General features: G+C 40.6%; 1 protein-coding gene across 1 annotated transcript in view; it reads left to right on the top strand.

The window, feature by feature from the left end:
• SPTLC2 (serine palmitoyltransferase long chain base subunit 2) overlaps positions 1-20,880 on the top strand; it is a 113,062-nt gene that overhangs the window by 55,384 nt on the left and 36,798 nt on the right. The window contains exons 7-9 of the mRNA XM_002754227.7: positions 3,436-3,541; positions 6,046-6,265; positions 9,002-9,128. Of these exons, the coding sequence (XP_002754273.2) occupies positions 3,436-3,541; positions 6,046-6,265; positions 9,002-9,128 (453 nt within the window). The remainder of the gene's footprint in view (positions 1-3,435; positions 3,542-6,045; positions 6,266-9,001; positions 9,129-20,880) is intronic.

Genomic DNA, 20,880 nt, shown 5'->3' with positions numbered 1-20,880 from the left:
GGGTTTCATCATGTTGCCCCAGCTGGTCTTGAACTTCTGTGCTCAAGCAATCCACCCACCTCGGCTGCCCAGTGCCGAGAGGCATGAGCCACTGTGCCTGGCTCCACATTTTTTTAATTCAGTCTGCTGTTAATGGACATTTAGGTTGATTCTATGTCTTTGCTGTTGTGAATAGTGCTACAATGAACATACACATGCTTGTGTCTTATATGAATTTTTACTCAACAACGTGAGATCAACCGTTTCTACTCACTGGCCAACATAGACTACAGTGAATTATTTTAAATCTTTCCAGATCTAATGAGGAAATAATATGTTATTTTTTATTTCATTATTTATTAGGTATAGAGTAACTTTTAACATTTTTATTGTATCTGTTTTTTAAACCCTACTTGTGAGCTAATGTGTTTATGTATCTTACTTTATAAATTGGCCATTTTCAAATTGTTTCTATTTTTTACTGATTATAGGAGCCCTTTATATTTTTTCCTTTATGTTGCTTTTTGTTTGTTTGTTTGTTTTGAGACAGGGTCTTGCTCTGTCACCAAGGCTGGAGTGCAGTAGCACAAACTCGACTCACCACAGCCTTGACCTCCTGGGCTCAAATGATTCTTCTGCCTCGGCCTCCTGAGGAGCTGGGACTGTAGGCATGCACTACTATACTGGGCTAGTTTTTTTATTTTTTGTAGAGATGAAGTCTCCCTGTGTTACCCAGGTTGGTCTTGAACTCTTAGACTCAATGGATCCTCTGGTTTCAGCCTCCCAAAATTCTGGGATTACAGGAGTTATATACCATGCCCAGACTGCACTATTTTTATATTTTTTAGTTGGTTTTCAGTGTCTTGCTGTGCAGACTCATTAAAGTGTTTTTGTTGCCACACTTACTGTTTTATGACTTTTGGATTTTATACAATACCTTCCTCATTCTCAGATCATAAGATTATTCTCTCCTACTTTCTTCTGGGAGTTTTGCAGTATATTTTTATTTAAATTTATGTGGGCTGGGCGCGGTGGCTCAAACTTGTAATGCCAGTACTTTGGGAGGCCGAGGCGGGTGGATTAGCTGCGGTCAGGAGTTCCAGACCAGTCTGACCAACATGGTGAAACCTAGTTTCTATATATATAAAAAAACTAATAATAATAAAAATAAATAAATAAATAAATTTATGTGGAATTTGGGGGTATGACATTGGAGAGAGGTTGAATTTTTTTTTTCTAAGTAGGTAATATGGTTAAGCATTCTGCTATAGATACTTATTTTTGTTTGTTTTTGAGACGGAGTCTCACTCTGTCACCCAGGCTGGAGTGCAGTGGTGCAGTCTCGGCTCACTGCAACCTCAGCCTCCTGGGTTTAAGTGATTCTGATGTCTCAGCCTCCCAAGTAGCTAGGATAACACCACCACACCCAGCTAATGTTTTTGTATTTTTAGTAGAGATGGGGTTTTGCCATGTTGGCTAAACCTGACGTTAAGTGCCACCTCGATCTCCCGAAGTACAGAGATTAAAGGCATGAGCCACCACACCTGGCTGATACTTCTTTTATCTAAAATTTTGACCAGTATTATTTTCTCCTCCTTCTGTATGTAAACATAGAAAGCTAAAATAATTCATACATTTTTAGTTGCCTTCAGCTGATTGCCGTACATTGCTCTCTGTCTGAGAACTGAAGGCTTTGCAGGACTTTTGGAGGCCGAGGCAAGTGAATCACCTGAGGACAGGAGTTCGAAACCATTCTGGCCAACATGGTGAAACCCCGCCTCTAATAAAAATACAAAAATTAGCTAGGTGTGGTGGCAGGCACAGGTAATCTCAGCTACTCAGGAGGCTAAGGCCAGAGAATCACTTGAATCTGGGAGGCGGAGGTTTCAGTGAGCAGAGATCACAACACTATACTCCAGCCTTGGCAATAGAGTGAGACTGTCTCAAAAAGAAAGAAAGAAAAAACGGGAGGCTTTGAGTCAGGACATATTTACTTCTGTGGGGAACATCTCCTGCATCTTGGTTAGGTCGTATGCAGATTTTTTCTTAAAAATTACTGAATGTTTAAGCACAGTCACAACCTTAGGCTGTCTTATTTGTGTTTGTGTTTTGTGTTTTTATTACCTTATTTCTTTTTCTGTCAAAATTGTTTTTTGCAAAGAGCAAAACCATGTAGTTTTATAATCCCTTCCTCCAATGATAAGCAATGCAGAATACAAAATCAGATTTTATGATAGGGCCGGGCACAGTGGCTAACACCTGTAGTCCCAGCACTTTGGGAGGCCGAGGCAGGCAGATCACCTGAGGTCAGGAGTTCAAGATCAGCCTGGCTAACAGGGTGAAACCCCATCTCTACAAAAATACAAAAATTATCTGGGCATGATGGTGGGTGCTGGTAATCCCAACTCCTTAAGAGGCTGAGTCAAGAGAATCACTTGAACCTGAGAGGCAGAGGCTGCAGTGAGCTGAGATCATCCCATTGCACTCCAGCTTGGGCGACAGAGGGAGACTCCGTCTCAAACAGAAAAAAGATTTTATGATGAATGTCTCCCACCCCTATTAAGTATTCCGCACACTTAATGTTGCTTAAATTTGGGGGAGTTTTTTTCTTTTTTTTTTTTAAGGACTTCATTTCAGGGCAAGTATTTTAAGTATGAAATAAGTAGTGTGGCTGCAATGGTCTGCAAAGCATTTGTCCTTAACAAGGAAATTATGATCATCAGTAGTGGCAGTAGTAGCCCAGTTCTTTCCAGGCCCATTAACCATCGTAAGAACCAACAGAACCACAAGATCTTGGTTGTTTATAGACAACGGATGAAGTCAAACATGGAACAGTATCAACTGATTATAAAGCTTGCTTAACACATAGACTCATACATGCCTTAGATGGATGTGTTTTTTTTTAGATGGGTGTATTTTTAACCTAGTACCAAAATAAAGCTCTTTAACAAGCATTTATTGAGTACATCCTAGGTGAAAAGAAATGGAGCGTGCACTGTGAAATTTTTTACCCCTTGCATTTGTTTTTTAGGAGGTATATGTGTGTGTGTGATGGTTTATCACACTTTTTTGCTCTTTTATGCATTTTTTTTCTGAATGACTCACTAGGATTAGCTATACAGTTTGATTGTGTATTTTTTGATTAACACAAAAAAGCTAACTTAATGGCAGGGTATTCAACATGAGACATTGGTCATTTTATAAGCAAGCTGATGAACTGAATCAACCACCACAGTCATTTAGTCAAGTTTCAATGGTTTCGAACATTACCTTTTGGATTTCAATTCAAAGTGGCAATAACTCACCTACTTGCCTTGCTTTTTTCTGCCCAATTCTAATTATGTCCTTTGCTATCTGAGGTGTACTTTCTGAATGAGAAATATATCTCTGCATTTCTGGAATAAAGTTAGGAATGAAGAAGATGCTCTGTGACTGTTCTTTTTTTGTATGCTGTAGACATGCAAAGCCTAGAGAAGCTATTGAAAGATGCCATTGTTTATGGTCAGCCTCGGACACGAAGGCCCTGGAAGAAAATTCTAATCCTTGTGGAAGGAATATATAGGTAACCCTGCTTTATTATTCTTACCTTTGTGAGCTGGGCCCATTAAGTCATAGAACTTTTTAACTGAAGGGAACAGTACTCTAGCCTTCTCTGAAAACTGAGGAGACAGTGTTTATAAGTCACTAAAATACCTGGAAACAGAGTCAGCATTAGAACAGAAGTCTTTTTGTCTTCTTCTTCTTTATTTCCATTATACTACATAGTCCCCAAATACCCTTTCTGTTTGGGTCTTTTATTTTTCCAGTTTGTAGAGGGAACTTATATGTAGGGGCAAAGACTCGAATATGTATTTTAGTATGTCAAAACAAATTATACGTCAGTTAACTTTAATAAATATTTTAGGCTGAGTGCAGTGACTCACACCTGTAATCCCAGCACTTCGGAAGTCCAAGGTGGGAGGTTGCTTGAGGCTAGGAGTTCGAAACCAGCTTGGGCAACATAGTGAAAGCCTGTCTCTATAAAAATTAAATAAATAGGCCGGGCACAGTGGCTCACGCCCGTAATCCTAACACTTTGGGAGGCCAAGGCGGGCAGATCACGAGGTCAAGGGATTGAGATCATCCTGGCCAACATGATAAAACCTCATCTCTACTAAAAATACAAAAATTAGCTGGTTGTTGTGGCACATGCCTGTAGTCCCAGCTACTTGGGAGGCTGAGGCAGGAGAATCACTTGAACCTGGGAGGCAGAGGTTTCGGTGAGCCAAGATTGGGTTACTGCATTCCAGCCTGGCGACAGAGCAAGACGCCATTTAAAAAAAAAAAAAAAAGCTGTAAAGGTTAACCAAAATAAAATATTTTTGTTTTTATTTTTATTTTTTGTTTGAGACAGAGTCTCACTCTGTCACCTAGGCTGGAGTGCAACGGCGCGATCTCGGCTCATCACGACCTCCGCCTCCCAGGTTAAAGCAATTTTCTTGCCTCATTTTCCCAAGTAGCTAGGATTGCAGACGCATGCCACCATGTGCAGCTAATTTTTGTATTTTTAGTAGAGACAGAGTTTCACCATGTTGGCCAGGCTGGTTTCAAGCTCCTGACCTCATGATCCACCCATCTCAGCCTCCCAAAGTGCTGTGATTACAGGCGTCAGCCACTGCGCCCCAGCCAACCTTTACAGCTTTTACACATATTTTACCACCTAATTTTTTTTGTTCTTTTGTGTCATTTTAATTGCCTGTGCAATGTGTTGCAAAGTCACATGTTGCCTGTAGTTACAAGCTTTAGAAGAATCTGCCGTGAATGTAATTCTTTTTGTCATGAACTAAGATTGCTCGTGTTTGGTGCTTGTGTTTTTGGTTGTTACTGGTGGGTTTTTTTGTTTTTCTGTTTTGAAATGGGATCTCACTCTGTTGCCTAGGCTGGAGTGCAGTGGCGCAATCTCAGCTCGCTATAACCTCCACCTCCTGATTCTTCTGCCTCAGCCACCTGAATAGCTGGGATTATAGGCGTGCGCCACCATGCCCAGCTAATTTTTTTTATTTTTAGTAGAGATGGGGTTTCACCATTTTGGCCAGGCTGGTCTTAAACTCCTGACTTCAAGTGATCCACCCACCTCAGCCCCCCAAATTTCTGGGATTACAGCCTCCCAAAATGCTGGGATTACAGCCCTCCAAATTGCTGAGCCACCATACTCAGCCAGTGCTTATTTTAAAATATCCAGTTTCCTTTCCCCTAGTCTTTTGCCTTACCATGGTGTCATCTACCTTTGTCAGTTTAAAACCACAGATGCGGCGGGGCACAGTGACTCACGCCTGTAATTCTAGCAGTTTGGGAGACCCAACTGGGCAGATCATGAGGTCAGGAGATCAAGACCATCCTGGCTAACACAGTGAAACCTCATCTCTACTAAATATTTTTAAAAATTAGCCATGTGTGTTGGCACACACCCGTAGTCCCGGCTACTCGGGAGGCTGAGACAGGAGACTAACTTGAACCCTGGAGGCAGAGGTTGCAGTGAGCTGAGATCGAGCCATTGCGCTCCAGCCTGGGCGATAAAGCGAGACTCTGTCTAAAAAAAACAAAACAAAACAAAATCACAGGTCATTATTCAGGTTTTCATGTTAAAGAAAAAATGAAAAAAAAAAAAATCACAGGTCAGACCATTTAAAAACCAATAAACTCAGCCAGGCATGGTGGCTTATGCCTATAATCGCAGCACATTGAGAGCCCAAGGCAGGTATATCACTTGAGGCCAGGAGTTTGAGACTAGCCTGGGAAACATGTGAAACCCCCTCTCTACTAAAAATATAAAAATTAGCTGGGTGTGGTAGTGCGTGCCTGTAGTCCCAGCTATTTAAGAGGCTGAGGCACGACAATCACTTGAACCTGGGAGTTAGAAGTTGCATTGAGCCGAGATTGCGCCACTGCACTCCAGCCTGGATGACAGAGTGAAACTCTGTCTCAAAGGAAAAAAAAGAAACAGAAGTAGTAAATTCGATGAAGTGCCAGACTCCCAGTTAGTCTCAGTGTATATGTGTTTATATATTTTTTTTCATGTTTTGCCAGCATGGAAGGATCTATTGTTCGCCTTCCTGAAGTGATTGCCCTCAAGAAGAAATACAAGGCATACTTGTATCTGGATGAGGCTCACAGCATTGGGGCCTTGGGCCCCACAGGCCGGGGTGTGGTGGAGTACTTTGGCCTGGATCCTGAGGATGTGGATGTTATGATGGGAACATTCACAAAGAGTTTTGGTGCTTCTGGAGGATACATTGGAGGCAAGAAGGTAAATGAGCCATGAGAATGAGCGATTAGAGATACAGTTACTGTTAACTAGATTTGGTACTTCATGCCTAGCAGATGGAGCCCTGAACTGGAATATCCCCGAATTTGCCTGTGGTTTAGGCTCATAATACTAATGAGTGACTCTAATGTCTCCTCACTGAACTAAAGGCTAGTTCTGTTCATTGTTTGTTGTTTCCTTACTGAGCTTCTTTCTAAGCTACATGCTGATCTGAAATATAGAATACCCTCTTGTGTGAAAGAACACACAGTGGTGCTCCCTGCTTGCCCCAGCCTTCTCTTGGGTTTGCATTGTGCTCACAGTTTCAAAAACAGTGGGGTTGTCATGGGAGCCCGTGGGAATAGCGGGTCACCTTGCCCTTGGACACAAATGTATCATGAGTGGACATGGAGACAGGAAGGAAAAAGGTTGTGCCAGCTCTGGAGTACTACAAAGCATTGTATTTTTCAGTTTTTAAACTATGTAGTTGTCTTCTGGGTTTTTGGAGTCAGAAAAAAAATCATATAGTGAATTTTGATGCAACTAAGAATCTGTGTGGCATGGTGGATATGATGAACCATAAGGACAGGCAGGGTGTGAGTATTTCTCTGCTTGCTTTGTTAGACCTTAGGGAAAGCATTTAACCTTCCAGTTTCCTTGTCAGTAAAATAGAGATAAAAATGGCTAGCTTGTAAGGTTGTAGTAAGGATTTAAAAAGTAATATATGTCCATGCTACAACATGGGTGTACCTTAAAAACATTATAGTAAGTGAAAAAAGTTAGTCACATATTGCACGTTTTAAAATATGTGATACCTAGAATAAGCATAGAAACAGAAAGTAGATTATTACGGGATGGGGGCGGACGGGATGGGGAAATGGAAAGTGAATGCTAATGGGTATGAGGTTTCCTTTCAGGGTTATGGAAATGTTCTAAAATTAGTAGTAAAAGTGGCACAACTCTGGATATACTAAAAACCACTGAGTTGTACCTTAAAATGGTGAATTCTGTGGTATATGGCTTATATCTCAATGAAGCTGTTATTTTTAAACATTGACTGCAACATTAGGGAAAAAATAATGTATGTCAGGTATTTGTATATATCATGGAGGAGGTGCTCGTTAATTTTGCTATAAAACTCAATATTGGGAGTCTTAAAGAATGTGTATGCTGGGCACAGTGGCTCACGCCTATAATCCCAGCACTTTGAGAGGCTGAATGGGAGGATTAAAGACTTGAGCGCAGGAGTTCAAGGCCAGCCTGGGCAACGAAGTGGGACTTCATCTCTACAAAAAAGTAAAAAAATTATCTGGGTGTGATGGCACATGCCTGTAGTCCCAGGTACAGGGGAGGCTGAGACGAGAGGATTATTTGATCCTGGGAGATCAAGGATGCAGTGTGTCATGATTACATCACTGCATTCCAGCCTGGGCAACAAAGCAAGACCCTGTCTCAGAAAAAAGGTGTCATTCTTTTGATAATTGATTGCCTTTTAGAGAGAACTCATTTTCAGTGACTTTTAATCAGGTTTGATAGATTTTTATCTCAAATTTTACCTTTTTGGTAATGCAACCAGGCTCACTTTGGAGAGTTAGTTGTTTTTTAGTAGTCTTTGTGACTGTGAACCAAAAGATAGAAAAATAATACTCTGGGATAATATTAAGTACAATATATTTGTGCTTTTGGGTTTTTTTTTGAACTACAGCTTTTAGTATTTTTGAGATAAAACTGTTTTATAAACACATTTTGTGTCTTCCAGATTTGTTCTGGTACATAAGCTTCTTGTGTGCACATTTTAAAGATTGGCAAAATCAAAAGGTATCAGAGAGTAGGGATATACAATTGTTTTTTGAGATTCTTGTAAATCAGAGTTTTACTTTATTCAGTGAGATGTCATTGGCATTCTAATGAAAGACCTTATACATTTCCATTTAATTTCTTTCACATTTATATCACTTTATGCATCTCTGCATATCAGGGGGAAGTTCTAATGCCCTTAAAGTTGATGTTAGAGAACTGTTATTTAGGGATATAAGGATGGGCTTTACAAGAACAGAGAAAGCTACAGATGACACTTTCTGTGATACTTGGAATTAAATCATATATCTAAAAAACAATCCAAATATTTAACCCTGTTCATTTATTTCTAACTTTTTTTTTTTTTTTGAGGCAGAGTCTCACACTGTCACCCAGGCTGGAGAGCAATCTGGGTTCACTGTAACCGCCTCCTGAGTTCAAGTGATTCTCCTGCCTCAGCCTCCCAAGTAGCTGGGATTACAGATGCCTGCCTCCACACACAGCTAATTTTTGTATTTTTAGTAGAGATGGGGTTTCACTATGTTGATCAGGCCGGTCTTGAACTCCTGACCTCAGTTGATCCACTCACCTCGGCCTCCCAAAGTGCTAGGATTACAAGCCTGAGCCACTGTGCCCAGCCATATTTTTAACTTTAAATGATAAAGTCTCCAAATTTAGAGGGATTTTTTTAAAACTAGTTTTTCTCCTATATTGTTCCATGTTTAAGAAACAAAACCAAACCTAGGAACTTTGCCATGTTTCTGACTTAGTTGTTGCCAGCAGTATGCTTTGACCATGTTGGTTTACCATGCATCTCAGTATTAGTGTCCCTATTCCAGTGCCATTGAAGTGAGGAGTCCTGTAGAACTTCGAAGGAAAGCACTGACATTGCCGGTGAATGCGAGAATTGTCTCTACTTATCTGCCTCTGTGAATTCCCCAGGAGCTGATTGACTACCTGAGAACACATTCTCATAGTGCAGTGTATGCCACATCACTGTCACCTCCCGTAGTGGAGCAGATCATCACCTCGATGAAGTGTATCATGGGACAGGATGGCACCAGCCTTGGTAAGTCTTTCTTTTCTGGAAATACTGCATAAGTCCAGTTAGCAGCCAAAGGTGCTGTTTTTATAGAGTTTTTTTCCTAAAATAAAGAGTCAGGTTTACTAATAGGCAAAGCTGACTGGTTTGTGGTTTCCATGGACACTTTTTAGTATGTTTGATACATATGCCATGAGAATGACCCTGGCTCACTTCCTGTGGAATCTTGTTTATAGATGGGAGGCTTTACTCTTACTATCCTATATACCCTCTCAACTCAGAGGTGATATGCTTCAGGGTTTTTCTGGAATTGCATAATTTTATGTGAGGATGTAATTCATTGTTAGTGATGTTTCATTAACGGCGTTGTTAAGAGCTGCTTTTTTCATGTTAGTATTCCTGATTTAATGCCTTTTTAAAGAGTTTCTGATTTCACATAGATAATAAATGACATCCTGAGTCAGTTTATTTTGTCTTTGATGGGATTTGTAGTCCCAACTACATGCCTTGACTTAGATATACTACTATGGACAATAAAGTGCTGTGTTCACTTTCTGACATTTGACTTTGATTCTGCATCACCAGAGGGCAGCATCGACTGCAGAACAGTGGTAAAGAGGAGCAATTGGTTGTCTATTTTTACTTTAAAAAATGTTTTCATTGCACGTTATGAGACAATAATTTCACTTGTTGCTTTTGTAATGCTTGTAAAGTCAGTTTGGCATTTGTAGAAGATTGCACATTATCAGCCGTGAGCTCTACACTGTATATTTATGTAATACTTTGTTGTAAGATTGGTTTGGTTTGGATTGAATAAAGTGATACCTTTTGATTGGTTTAAGACCGTTTTCTTTTTTTTTTTTCTAGACAGAGTCTTGCTCTGTCACCCATCATCCAGAAGCTTCTCAACTCACATGTCACCTGGAGTACAGTGGTGCGATCTAAGCTCACGGCAACCTCCGCTTCCCAGGTTCACAGGATTCTCCTGCTTCAGCCTCCCGAGTAGCTGGGGCCACAGGAGTGTGCCATCATACCTGGCCAATTTTTTTGTAGAGGTGGGGTTTCACCATGTTGCCTAGGCTAGTCTTGAACCACTGGGCTCAAGTGATTTGCCTGCCGTGGCCTTCTAAAGTGCTGGGATTACAGGTATGGGCCACCATGCCCAGCTGACTGTTTTCTTTTCTTTCTTTCTTTCTTTCTTTTTTATTTTTGAGAAGGAGTCTCCCTGTGTTGCCCAGGCTGGAGTGCAGTGGCACAATCTTGGCTCACTGCAACCTTCGCCTCCTGAAGTTGCAATTCGAGGGAATTCAAGCAGTTCTCTGTCTCAGCCTCCTGAGTAGCTGGGATTACAGGCATCTGCTACCATGCCTAGCTAATTTTTATATTTTTAGTAGAGACGGGCTTTCACCAACTTGGTCAGGTTGGTCTTAAACTCCTGACCTCCTGATCTACCCGCCTTGGCCTCCCAAAGTGCTGGGATAGCAGCTGTGAGCTGGTGTACCTGGCCGACTGTTTTCTTAAATCAGAATTTTGCCTTAACATTTTTTCTCGTCTGTGCTAGATCCTTGTTTTCTCTAATGAGAGATTTTTAGAAATAGTGAAGTGTGATCATTTTCAGTTTTGTGAATTAATTCCCTGAAGAAGTTGTTTTATTAATGTCGTAAACACATCGTGGAACCTCTGACTAGCTCCCTATTAGTAATAATTATAACTTTATCTCCTCTCCTTCTGATGTGGTGTTAGTGGAAATAGTGAGTTTGAACCTGAGAGATAGACATGTACACACACATATGTATACATATAGCTAACATTTTTCTAGTTACTTCACATAGGCACATTTACTTTATTGATCGAGCACAGAGGTTTAGGTGACTAAGAAATGTCTAAGAGCTATCAGAGTTAATATTGGAAAATATCTGCCCTGTTCTAGAACGTGGATCTGTGTGACACGTTACCTACAGATAAATGACTTATCTGTACTAAATGATGAAATCTGGGCTGTGCTGGTAGTGAGAAAATGAAACATGGTAATTAGATGTTTGGGTCAGCACCGGTTTTCTAGTTTTTGCCTCTTGCCACCCCAAAGTTTAGTGCTGTGACACAACAGCCATCTGATTATGCTCACAGATGCCACATGTCAGGAATTCGGTCAGGGCACAGCAGGGATGACTTGTCTTTGCTCCCTTGTCTGGGACTAACTTGGAAAACTCAAGTGTCTGGAAAGACTGAGATGGTTGGGGGTTGGCATCATCCAGAGGCTTCTCTACTTACATGTCACCTGGGCTGGAGTGACTTGGAGCCAGGCTCAGCTGAGGCTGTTGACCAGAGCCTCATGCATGTATCGTTTTCATGTGGCTTGGGCTCCTCATAACATTGTGACTGGGTACCCAGAAAGGATGCTTCAGAGAAAACGCATTTCAGAGAACCTGGTGCAAACCCCATGACCTTTTCTGACCTGTTGTTAACAAGCAGGTCACTAAGGCCATCTCAGATTGAAGGGATGGGGAGCTAGATTCTGCCTCCCCAATGGAGGCATGTCAAAGAATTTGTGACCTTTTTTTTTTGAGATGGAGTCAAAAAAGGGGGAAGTACCATTCTCTTTTAAATAATCAGATCTTGAGACAACTCAGAGCAAGAACTCACTCATTACCTAAGGATGGCAGCAAGCCATTCATGAGGGATCTGCCCCATGATCCAGACACCTCCCACCAGACGCCACCTCCATCATTGGTGATCACCTTCCAACCTGTGATTTGGAGAGTACAAACATCCAAACCATATCTGAATATATTACTTTTATGATGAAAACTTTGTTATTGTTGGGTTCCAGAGTACATTAAGCACCTGGTATTGAAAGTAAGGCTTGTATGTGTTTACATACATAGACAGCATGCAGTTGCTTGTTGTTAAATGTTTTCATCTTTTTGTATGAAGAAATGTTGCTTTTTTGTGTGAATGAAGAGCCTTCAGAAAAAGCTGCAGCATGCAAGGGAAAGTGAGATCTAGTTTCCACGTGACTTTGTGACACTCTTTACCCCTTCCTCCCAACCTTTTCCACATTTCCCCTCCAGTTTCTATCCTTTTCCCAAGGAAGAACAGGATATGTGACTAGGTTGACAGATATTGAAAGGCAGCTTCACTAGGATCCCAGGTGAGATAATAATGAATGGGATTTGTGCTGCCAGAATGCCTGTACCTGGAATCGGAATATTGAGTTAGCACAGGCCAGGGAGTAGAAAAAAAAATGAGTCCTGAGAAATTCTGACAAATTCTGTGAGACATTTGAAATTCTATCTTTGATTTTATACATCACTAATCCATGTCCACTAATGGAATTTAGCTGTAATATCTACTTAAGAATCAAGCCAAAATTGTTTGACCAAATAAACTGAAATTTTGTTTTTCCATTTTCCAGAACTGTGCTTTGATGTATTTTACTTCCGTTCAAAGATGTAATTAATAACATGCATAGCATCCAGCTTAGTATGTGACATCTAGGATCCTTTCAATAAATTTATTGAATGAACAAATGAATAAATGCATGCACGCATAAATGCATGCATGATTGGAAATACTAGAAAATCAGTGGGTTCTTCAAGTATTTTATTGTAAAATTGCTTGAATAGTTGAATGTTAAACCAGAATAACCAAATTATGGAACCAAATTAGCTAGATAGGTACATTTTAATAGATACATTTTTTTTTTTTTTTTTTTTTTGAGATGGAGTTTCGCTCTTGTTACCCAGGCTGGAGTGCAATGGCGCGATCTCGGCTCACCGCAACCTCCACCTCCTGGGTTCAGGCACTTCTCCTTCCTCAGCCTCCTGAGTAGCTGGGATGAAGGCACGTGCCACCATGCCCAGCTAATTTTTTGTATCTTTAGTAGAGACGGGGTTTCACCACATTGACCAGGTTGGTCTCAATATCTTGACCTCATATCCACCCGCCTCAGCCTCCCAAAGTGCTGGGATTACAGGCGTGAGCCACCGTGCCCGGCCAATAGATAAATTTTTAAATAACGACAGAACACTTCACAGAGTTTCGTACTTCTTTGTTTTGAAAGGAACTGGGCACATGGGAGCAGCTGATGTAGGAGAAAAAATACTACCCTGAGCAGATTGAGGTTTAATTAAAATTAGGTTTGGCTCATTTGAATTAATTCCAGTAATAGACTTGTTAATGAGGTGTTAAATGATCACCTTGAGAATACCGGAGAACTGTCAAAAACTAAGAGAACTGAGACACTTAAAAAAAGGCATTCCAGGACAGTGTGGTGGTGCTTGCCTGGAGGCCCAGCTACTCAGGGGGCTGAGGTGGAAGGATCGCTTGAACCCCAGAGTTCTGGGCTGTGGCACACTGTGCCAGAGACTACACCAAGTTCAGCCATCAGTATGATGACCTCCCAGAAGTAGTGGACCACCAGGTTGCTTAAGGAGTGGTGAATTGGTCCAGATTGGAAGTGGAGCAGGTTAAAACTTCCCCTTCTGATCAGTAGTGGGATTACATCTGTGAATAGCCATTGCACTCCAGCCTGGGCAACATAGTGAGACCTTGTCTCTTAAAAAAAAAAAAAAAAAAAGAAAAGAAAAAGCATTCCAAGATTCCTATGCAGAAGGGTTAGAAGTGTTGAAAAAACACAGCCTTACTGTGAGGGGGCCATAGACAGAGACTTTCCTGCCTGTCCTCGGGGGCTGACAGCTTTTAACCGTCCCACCAAGCACCATGCTTCCTGAGCCCAGGAACGTTTGCGTGTTGGCTTTTTTCTTTATTGTGTTTTAAAGTAATTTATTTTACTATTAGAAATTCATCAAAATAAACATTAAGTTTTCTGGTGAGCACAGTTTTATTCTTACATACACTATAGTTTAGCAGTTTATCTGATACTGGGAATCAGACTAGATTCCTCGTGTTTTGTGACTTTGTGCCTAGAATGTTATTGTTTTAAAAAAAATACTTATTTCACCGTTTGGTAAACATTTATCAAGCAGCTACTCTACACAGTGGTAGATTCGCTGTGTGGGAGATGCAGAGTTGAACAATAGGTGATCTTTCCCTTTGAAAAAACAGTCCAGTGGTAGAGGGAAGATTCCTGGCAAGAACTAGTCTCAGAGCCACAGATAAATTCTTCCTTTGTTCAGCTTGTGTTTTCTCAATTTCCTCCTCCTCTCTCTTCTACAGTCTCCTCCTTCATTCACTCCCAATCCCCTAAAACCTTAAACTTCCTTAAAACCAGCTAATTTTTTGAAGCAAACTCCTATCTTAGGTTTCTTATATAACTTTCTATATAAATGAAATTTTTCTCTGGATACTATCACTCTAGTAAATGACCAGCAAAGAAAAAGAAAAGATTTTCCTTTTGTAAAGTAGCTTCTTCATTATTGAGCACAAAAGGCATTTTAACCAATGGCTTAAGCTTTCTGAAATCGCGAGCACTATGACCACCTTATAGGTGGAGATATTTGAGCTCACATATGGGACAAGTTTACTCAATATCATGTCTCCAACTAGAATGCAGCTTTTCTAACTCCATCTGCTTCTAATTCTGAGGTTGCATGATGATAGTTAGAATTTTTTTAAAACAGACTATTTTATAATCTGTAATTTTCTGCTCATTTTCCAAAGTTTAATTTTGAGTAATCAGCCCAACAAATGAAAGCCCTTTTGGGCATTTGCCTCTCTGTTTTCTCCCCATATATCAGTAACCCCTTTCACCACCTTTCTGCTTCAGAAATCTATTCTGAATACTCAAGAGCTTTTGCAACATGGTGTATCTATTTTTGATTCCACTGCTATCTCTTTCTTCCAAATCCAAATGCTATTAAAAATTTCTTGCAGTAAGAACAGACTCTCCTTTTGTGTCTTATTTTAGAGTTAGTTTGAAGCTAACTATTAAGGTGCCCACAGGCTCACACCTGTAATCCCAGCACTTTGGGAGGTAGGCGGATTACCTGAGGTTGACCAACATGGAGAAACCCCGACTCTACTAAAAATAAAAAATTAACTGGGCATGGTGGTGCATGCCTATAATCCCAGCTACTCAGGAGTTGGAGGTAGGAGAATTGCTTGAACCCGGGAGGCAATGAGTGGAGATCACACCATTGCACTCCAGCCTGGGCAACAAGAGCAAAACTCCATTAAAAAAAAAAAGGGTGCCTATAGGCAGCAGGCTGGAAGCTAACCTTTGCACAAATGTAGACTTGTTCACTGTGTAGAATATTGTTCTTCCTATGAAACATAAATAGTTTAAGTGTTAAGGATAGGAAAGGAGCCCTGGACTAGATGTCCCTCATTTTGGAGATGTGGTAAGATGCTATGAGGAAACTAAGCTCTTAAAATACTGCAAGTCAAATTTTGTGTGTTTTTTTTTTTAAAGATTGAAGTGGATAAATTAGTTTTATTTAATAGTAACATTTATTTTGTAATTTTATTTTTAATTTTTTTAAATTAAGTTAAAAAATTTTTTGAGATGGAGTCTTGCTCTGTCACCCAGGTTGGAGTGCAGTGGCACAATACTGACTCACTGCAACCTCTGCCTCCCACGTTCAAGCAATTCTTCTGCCTCAGCCTCCCAAATAGCTGGGACTACAGGTGCCCACCATCATACTCTGCTAATTTTTTGTATTTTTAGTAGAGACAGGGTTTCACCATGTTGGCAGGGCTGGTCTTGAACTCTTGACCTCAAGTGATCCAAATGCTTTAGTCTCCCAGAGTACTGGGATTACAGGCATGAGCCACCATACCCAGCCTACAATTTTTATTTTTGATTTATGGGGTATATTGTTCTGGTTTGTTATAAGAGTATATTGTGTGATGCTGAGGTTTGGAGTATAATTGAACCTATCACCAGGTAGTGCACATTGCACCCAGTAGGTAGTGTTTTAACCCTTATCCTCCCACCTCCCCAAGCCCTCTACCCCATAGTCCCCAATGTCTTTGTTACTATCTTTATGTCCATGTGTACCCAGTGTTAAACTCACACTTATAAGTGAGAACATATGGTATTTGGTTTTCTGTTTCTGCATTAATTCACTTAGGATAATGGCCTCCAGCTGCATCCATGTTGCTGCAAAGGACATGATTTTGTTATTTTTATGGTTGTGTAGTATTCTATGGTATGTGTATACCACATTTTCTTTATCCAATCCACTGTTGATGGGCACTTAGGTTGATTCCCTGTCTTTGCTATTGTGAATAGTACTGCAGTGAACACATTAGTGCAACGGGGTGCAGTGGCTCACACCTGTAATCCCAGCACTTTGGGAGGCTGAGGCGGGCGGGTCATGAGGTCAGGAGCCCACAACCAGCCCTAACCAACATGGAATTAAACGAAAATACAAAAAAAAATTAGCCAGGCCTGGTGGCATGCACGTGTAAATCCCAGCTACTCAGGAGGTTTAGGCAGGAGAATTGCTTGAACCCTGGAAGTTCAAGGTTGAACCCTGGAAGTGGAAGTTGCAGTGAGCCGACATTGTTCCGCTGCACTCCAGCCTGAGTGACAGAGCAAGACTCCATCTCAACAACAACAACAACAACAACAACAAAGAACATATGAGTGCATGTCTTTTTGGTAGAACAATTTATTTTTGAGGTGAGTGTATACTCCCATAATGGGATTGCTGGGTTGAATGGCAGTTCATTTTTAGTGCTTTGAGAACTCTCCGAACTGCTTTCCACAGTGGCTAAACTAATTTACGTTCCCACAAACAGTGTATAAGCATTCCTTTTTCTCTGCAGCATCATCAACATCTGTTATTTTTTTACTTTTTAATAGCCATTCTGACTGGTGTGAGATGGTATCTCAGTTATTCTGATTTGTGTTTCTCTGATAATTAGTGATATTGAGCGTTTTTTTATGTTTGTTAGCCACGTGTATGTTTTCTTTTGAAGTGTCTGTTCATGTCCTTTTCCCACTTTTTAATGGAATTACTTGTTTTTTTGCTGGTTGATTTAAATTCCGTATAGATTCCGGATACTATACTTTCTTATAGACCTTTGTCAGATGCATGGATTGCAGATATTTTCTCTCATTCTATAGGTGCCTGTTTACTCGGTTGATAGTTTCATTTGCTGTGCAGAAACTCTTTCATTAGGTCCACTTATCAATTTTTATTTTTTTTGGAGTTGATTTTGAGGACTTAGTCATAAAATCTTTGCCAAGGCCAATGTCTAGAAGGGTATTTCCTTTTTACAGTCTGAGGTCTTACATTTACACCTTTAATCCATCTTGAGTTAATTTTTCTATAGGTACTTAATTTTTTGTGTAGGTGATAGGTAGGTATCCAGTTTCATTCTTGTGCATACATATGGTTGCCAGTTATCCCAGCACCACTTACTTAATAGGGAGTCCTTTTCTATTGCTTATTTTTGTCAACTTGTTGAAGATCAATTGGTTATAGGTGTGTGGCTCTATTTCTGGGTTCTCTATTCTGTTCCATTAGTCTATATGTCTGTTTTTGTACAGTACCATGCTGTTTTGGTTATCATAGTATTGTAGTATAGTTTGAAAATGGATAATGTAATGCCTCCAGCATTGTTCTTTTTGCATAGGATTACTTTGGTTATTCAGGCTCTTTTTTTATTTCATATACATTTTATAATAGTTTTTTTCTAATTCTTTGTAAAATGATGTTGGCAGTTTGATAGGAATGGCATTGACTCTGTAGATTGTTTTGGGCAGTGTAGCCTTTTTAATGATAGTGATTCTTCCAATCCAATCCATGAGCATGGAATGCTTTTCCAATTGTTTGTGTCCTTTGGTTGTGCTGATTTCTTTCAGCAGTGTCTTATAGATTCTCCTTGTAGAGATCTTTCACTTCTTTGGTTAGATATATTCCTAGCGTGTGATGTGTGTGTGTGTGTGTGTGTGTGTGTGTGTGTGTGTGGCGCCATTGTAAATGGAATTGTGTTCTTGATTTGGCTCTTACCTTGAACATTATTGGTCTATAGAAATGCTACTGATTTTTACATACTGATTTTGAATCCTGAAACTTTACTGAAGTAATTTATCAGGTATACAAGCCTTTTGGTGGCATCTTTAGGGTTTTCTAAGTATAGATATCGTCAGTGAAGACAGAAATTTGACTTTTTTTCTACTTAGATGCCTTTTATGTTTTTCTCTTGTCTGATCGCTCTGGCAGGGACTGCTGTAAATTTATTTTAAGTATTTTTCCCCCACAATTTGATTTGTTCAGTTACTCTTTACCTGAGACATAGGACCTTTACTTGAGTCTTTTCTTCTTATCACTTCTGTTTATTTTTTTGTTTTTTGAGAAGGAGTCGCACTCTGTCACCCAGGCTGGAGTGCAGTGGCAAAATCTTGGCTCACTGCAACCTTCACCTCCCAGGTTCAAGCAATTCTTCTGCCTCAGCCTCCCGAATAACTGGGACTACAGGTGCATGTCACCACGCTGATTTTTATGTTTTTAGAGACAGGGTTTGTGTTAGTAGATGGGGTTTGTGTTAGTAGAGACGGAGTTTCACTATGTTGGTCAGGCTGGTCTCGAACTCCTGACCTCAGGTGATCCACCGCCTTGGCCTCCCGAAGTTGTCACCTATGGTTTTTCTGATTATCTAAATATTTTATTTGTATATATCTCCCTTCCATCTACTTTGGCAGTAGATTGAGGTGTTAAAGAAAAAATTATACCTGGTACTTGTTAAATAGAATAAGGCAGTCTTCTTCATTCATGGGGGCCATGGTAATAAGTCTAGGGACCACTGCAATGGCGTCTTCCAGTGCAGTACAGAGGGTGGGCTGCAGTCTGACTCCAGTAAGGACAGGTGAGGATTTACAGCCAAGGTGGTGGGAATGAGTGGATAGAAAAATCCTAAGAGGAAACATCTGTGGTAAGGGAGATGCTTGCCTTCAGCATTCTTGTTGAAAGTAGGCCTACGTGATTAAGAGAGCAGGGGTGGTCAGGTAGGGGATTTTCTCTAACCTGACTTAGCAGGCTTATTGCTCAAACTGGATTCTACAGGAATAGAGAAGGAGGGCCAAGGTCAGGACCTTACCAGAAAGGACTCCGAGAGGAACCTGACTCAAGTTTGGCCAAAGGAGAGTCTTTGTCAGAGGTTCAGAAGGACCTTATTAACATGAACTCTTTAAAGCCCCTGTTCTCAGACTTTGTCCATGGACCACCTGCATCAGAGGTACTTTTAGTACAGTGGTTCATTCCTCGCTTATACAAAGGAAAGCTTGAAAAAACAGTGCCAGTGTCAGAGACCTTCTGCAGACTCACTATCTCGAGGTGAGGCCTCCCTGCCATGGCATGGTGTTATTTAAAAGCACCCAGGTGCTTCTAATATAATGCCCCAGTTCAGAACCACTGCTGTAGAGCTTGATAAAAACGAAGATTCTAGTTTGTTTCACCCACACTACTGAGTCTTGGTTGATGAGGCCCTAGAATATGCATTGAAAATAAAACCTTAGGCTGAGCATGGTAGCTCATACCTGTAATTCTAACATTTTGGGAGGCTGAAGCTGGACGATCAGTTGAGGCCAGGAGTTTGAGACCAGTCTGGGTGACAGACTCTGTCTCTACAAAAAAAATTCTAAAAATAAACCAGGTGTGGTAGTGCACGTCTGTAATCCTAGCTACTTGAAAGGCCAAGACGGGGATCGCATGAGCCCAGCTATGATCACGCCACTGCGTTCCAGCTTGGTGAGGAAAACCTATCTCTAGAAAGAAAAAAAGGAGGGTTATCTTTTTTTTTCCACTTGTTTACCTCAGAGACAACCAAAGCAACTCTACTGATTGATGGCAATTGAAAAAGTAAAATAAATTGGAAGTCAAGATATATAAATAAGGGAAATGTTTGGCTTGTAAGACAGGCATTTGGTGGCAGAGCTAAGTTGCCATTTTTGGTTGTTTCTGGAACCCTGAATGCCTGGGGTGCTGACACTCTCTTCTGAACAGCTCATGATTCTTGCTGATTGAATCAGTGGCATAGGTGGAGAAGTTAGAAACCAATCAAGTGCAGGAGGAAAACAGAACTACGGATTCAGAGATCTGTGGTCATGATTCTTAAGGCTAGTTGGAATTAATTATTTTTGTTTTACTTTTTTTGGCTACTTATAAAAGTTTTTATAACCTATTCTCAAATTCTTTAGTACATAAAGAGTACTTGGTGTTAGCAGGCACTTGTATTGTTAGCAATACAAATGGCCTTGCCCACTTTGTAAATGTTTAATATTAGTCGTTTTGTGAAACTCTGATTGTCTTATTGTCTTACCTTCTACCTCTAAAACTATTAACTTAAATCCAAGCCAAGCCTTTACCAGAGATTAGCTTTACTTGCTAGCCATCATCATCTGTGGGTAGATACATTACTACAGTGTTCACCTTCCTTATCTCTTTAATTCTGAGTAGCCTGTGATATGCTCCAGCCCCAGCAGAGGTCAGTAGAATAGTCTTTCTGAGGCCGAGGTGGGTGGATCACTTGAGATCAAGAGTTGGAGACCAGCCTGGCCAACATAATGAAACCCCATCTCTACTAAAAATACAAAAATTAACCAGGCATGGTAGCCCACGCCTGTAATCCCAGCTACTCAGGAGGCTGAAGCAGGAGAAAAGCTTGAACCCGGGAGGCAGAGGTTGCAGTGAGCCGAGGTCATACCACTGCGCTCCAGCCCAGGTGACAGAGTAAGACTTGGTCTCAAAAATAAACAAACAAACAAAAGACTTTCTGTGCTGCCTGTGGGTTGACATTAGTTAAAACTCAATTGCTCTTTCAAAGGTATGGCCTCTTTTTCTGCCTTCGGTGGAGGGCCCTCTGTTTC

Source organism: Callithrix jacchus, chromosome 8 (assembly GCF_049354715.1).
Source record: "Callithrix jacchus isolate 240 chromosome 8, calJac240_pri, whole genome shotgun sequence".
Classification (NCBI taxonomy): Eukaryota; Metazoa; Chordata; class Mammalia; order Primates; family Cebidae; genus Callithrix; species Callithrix jacchus.
Note: the sequence above shows the minus strand (reverse complement) of the source record. Positions and strands in the feature narration are given on the sequence as shown.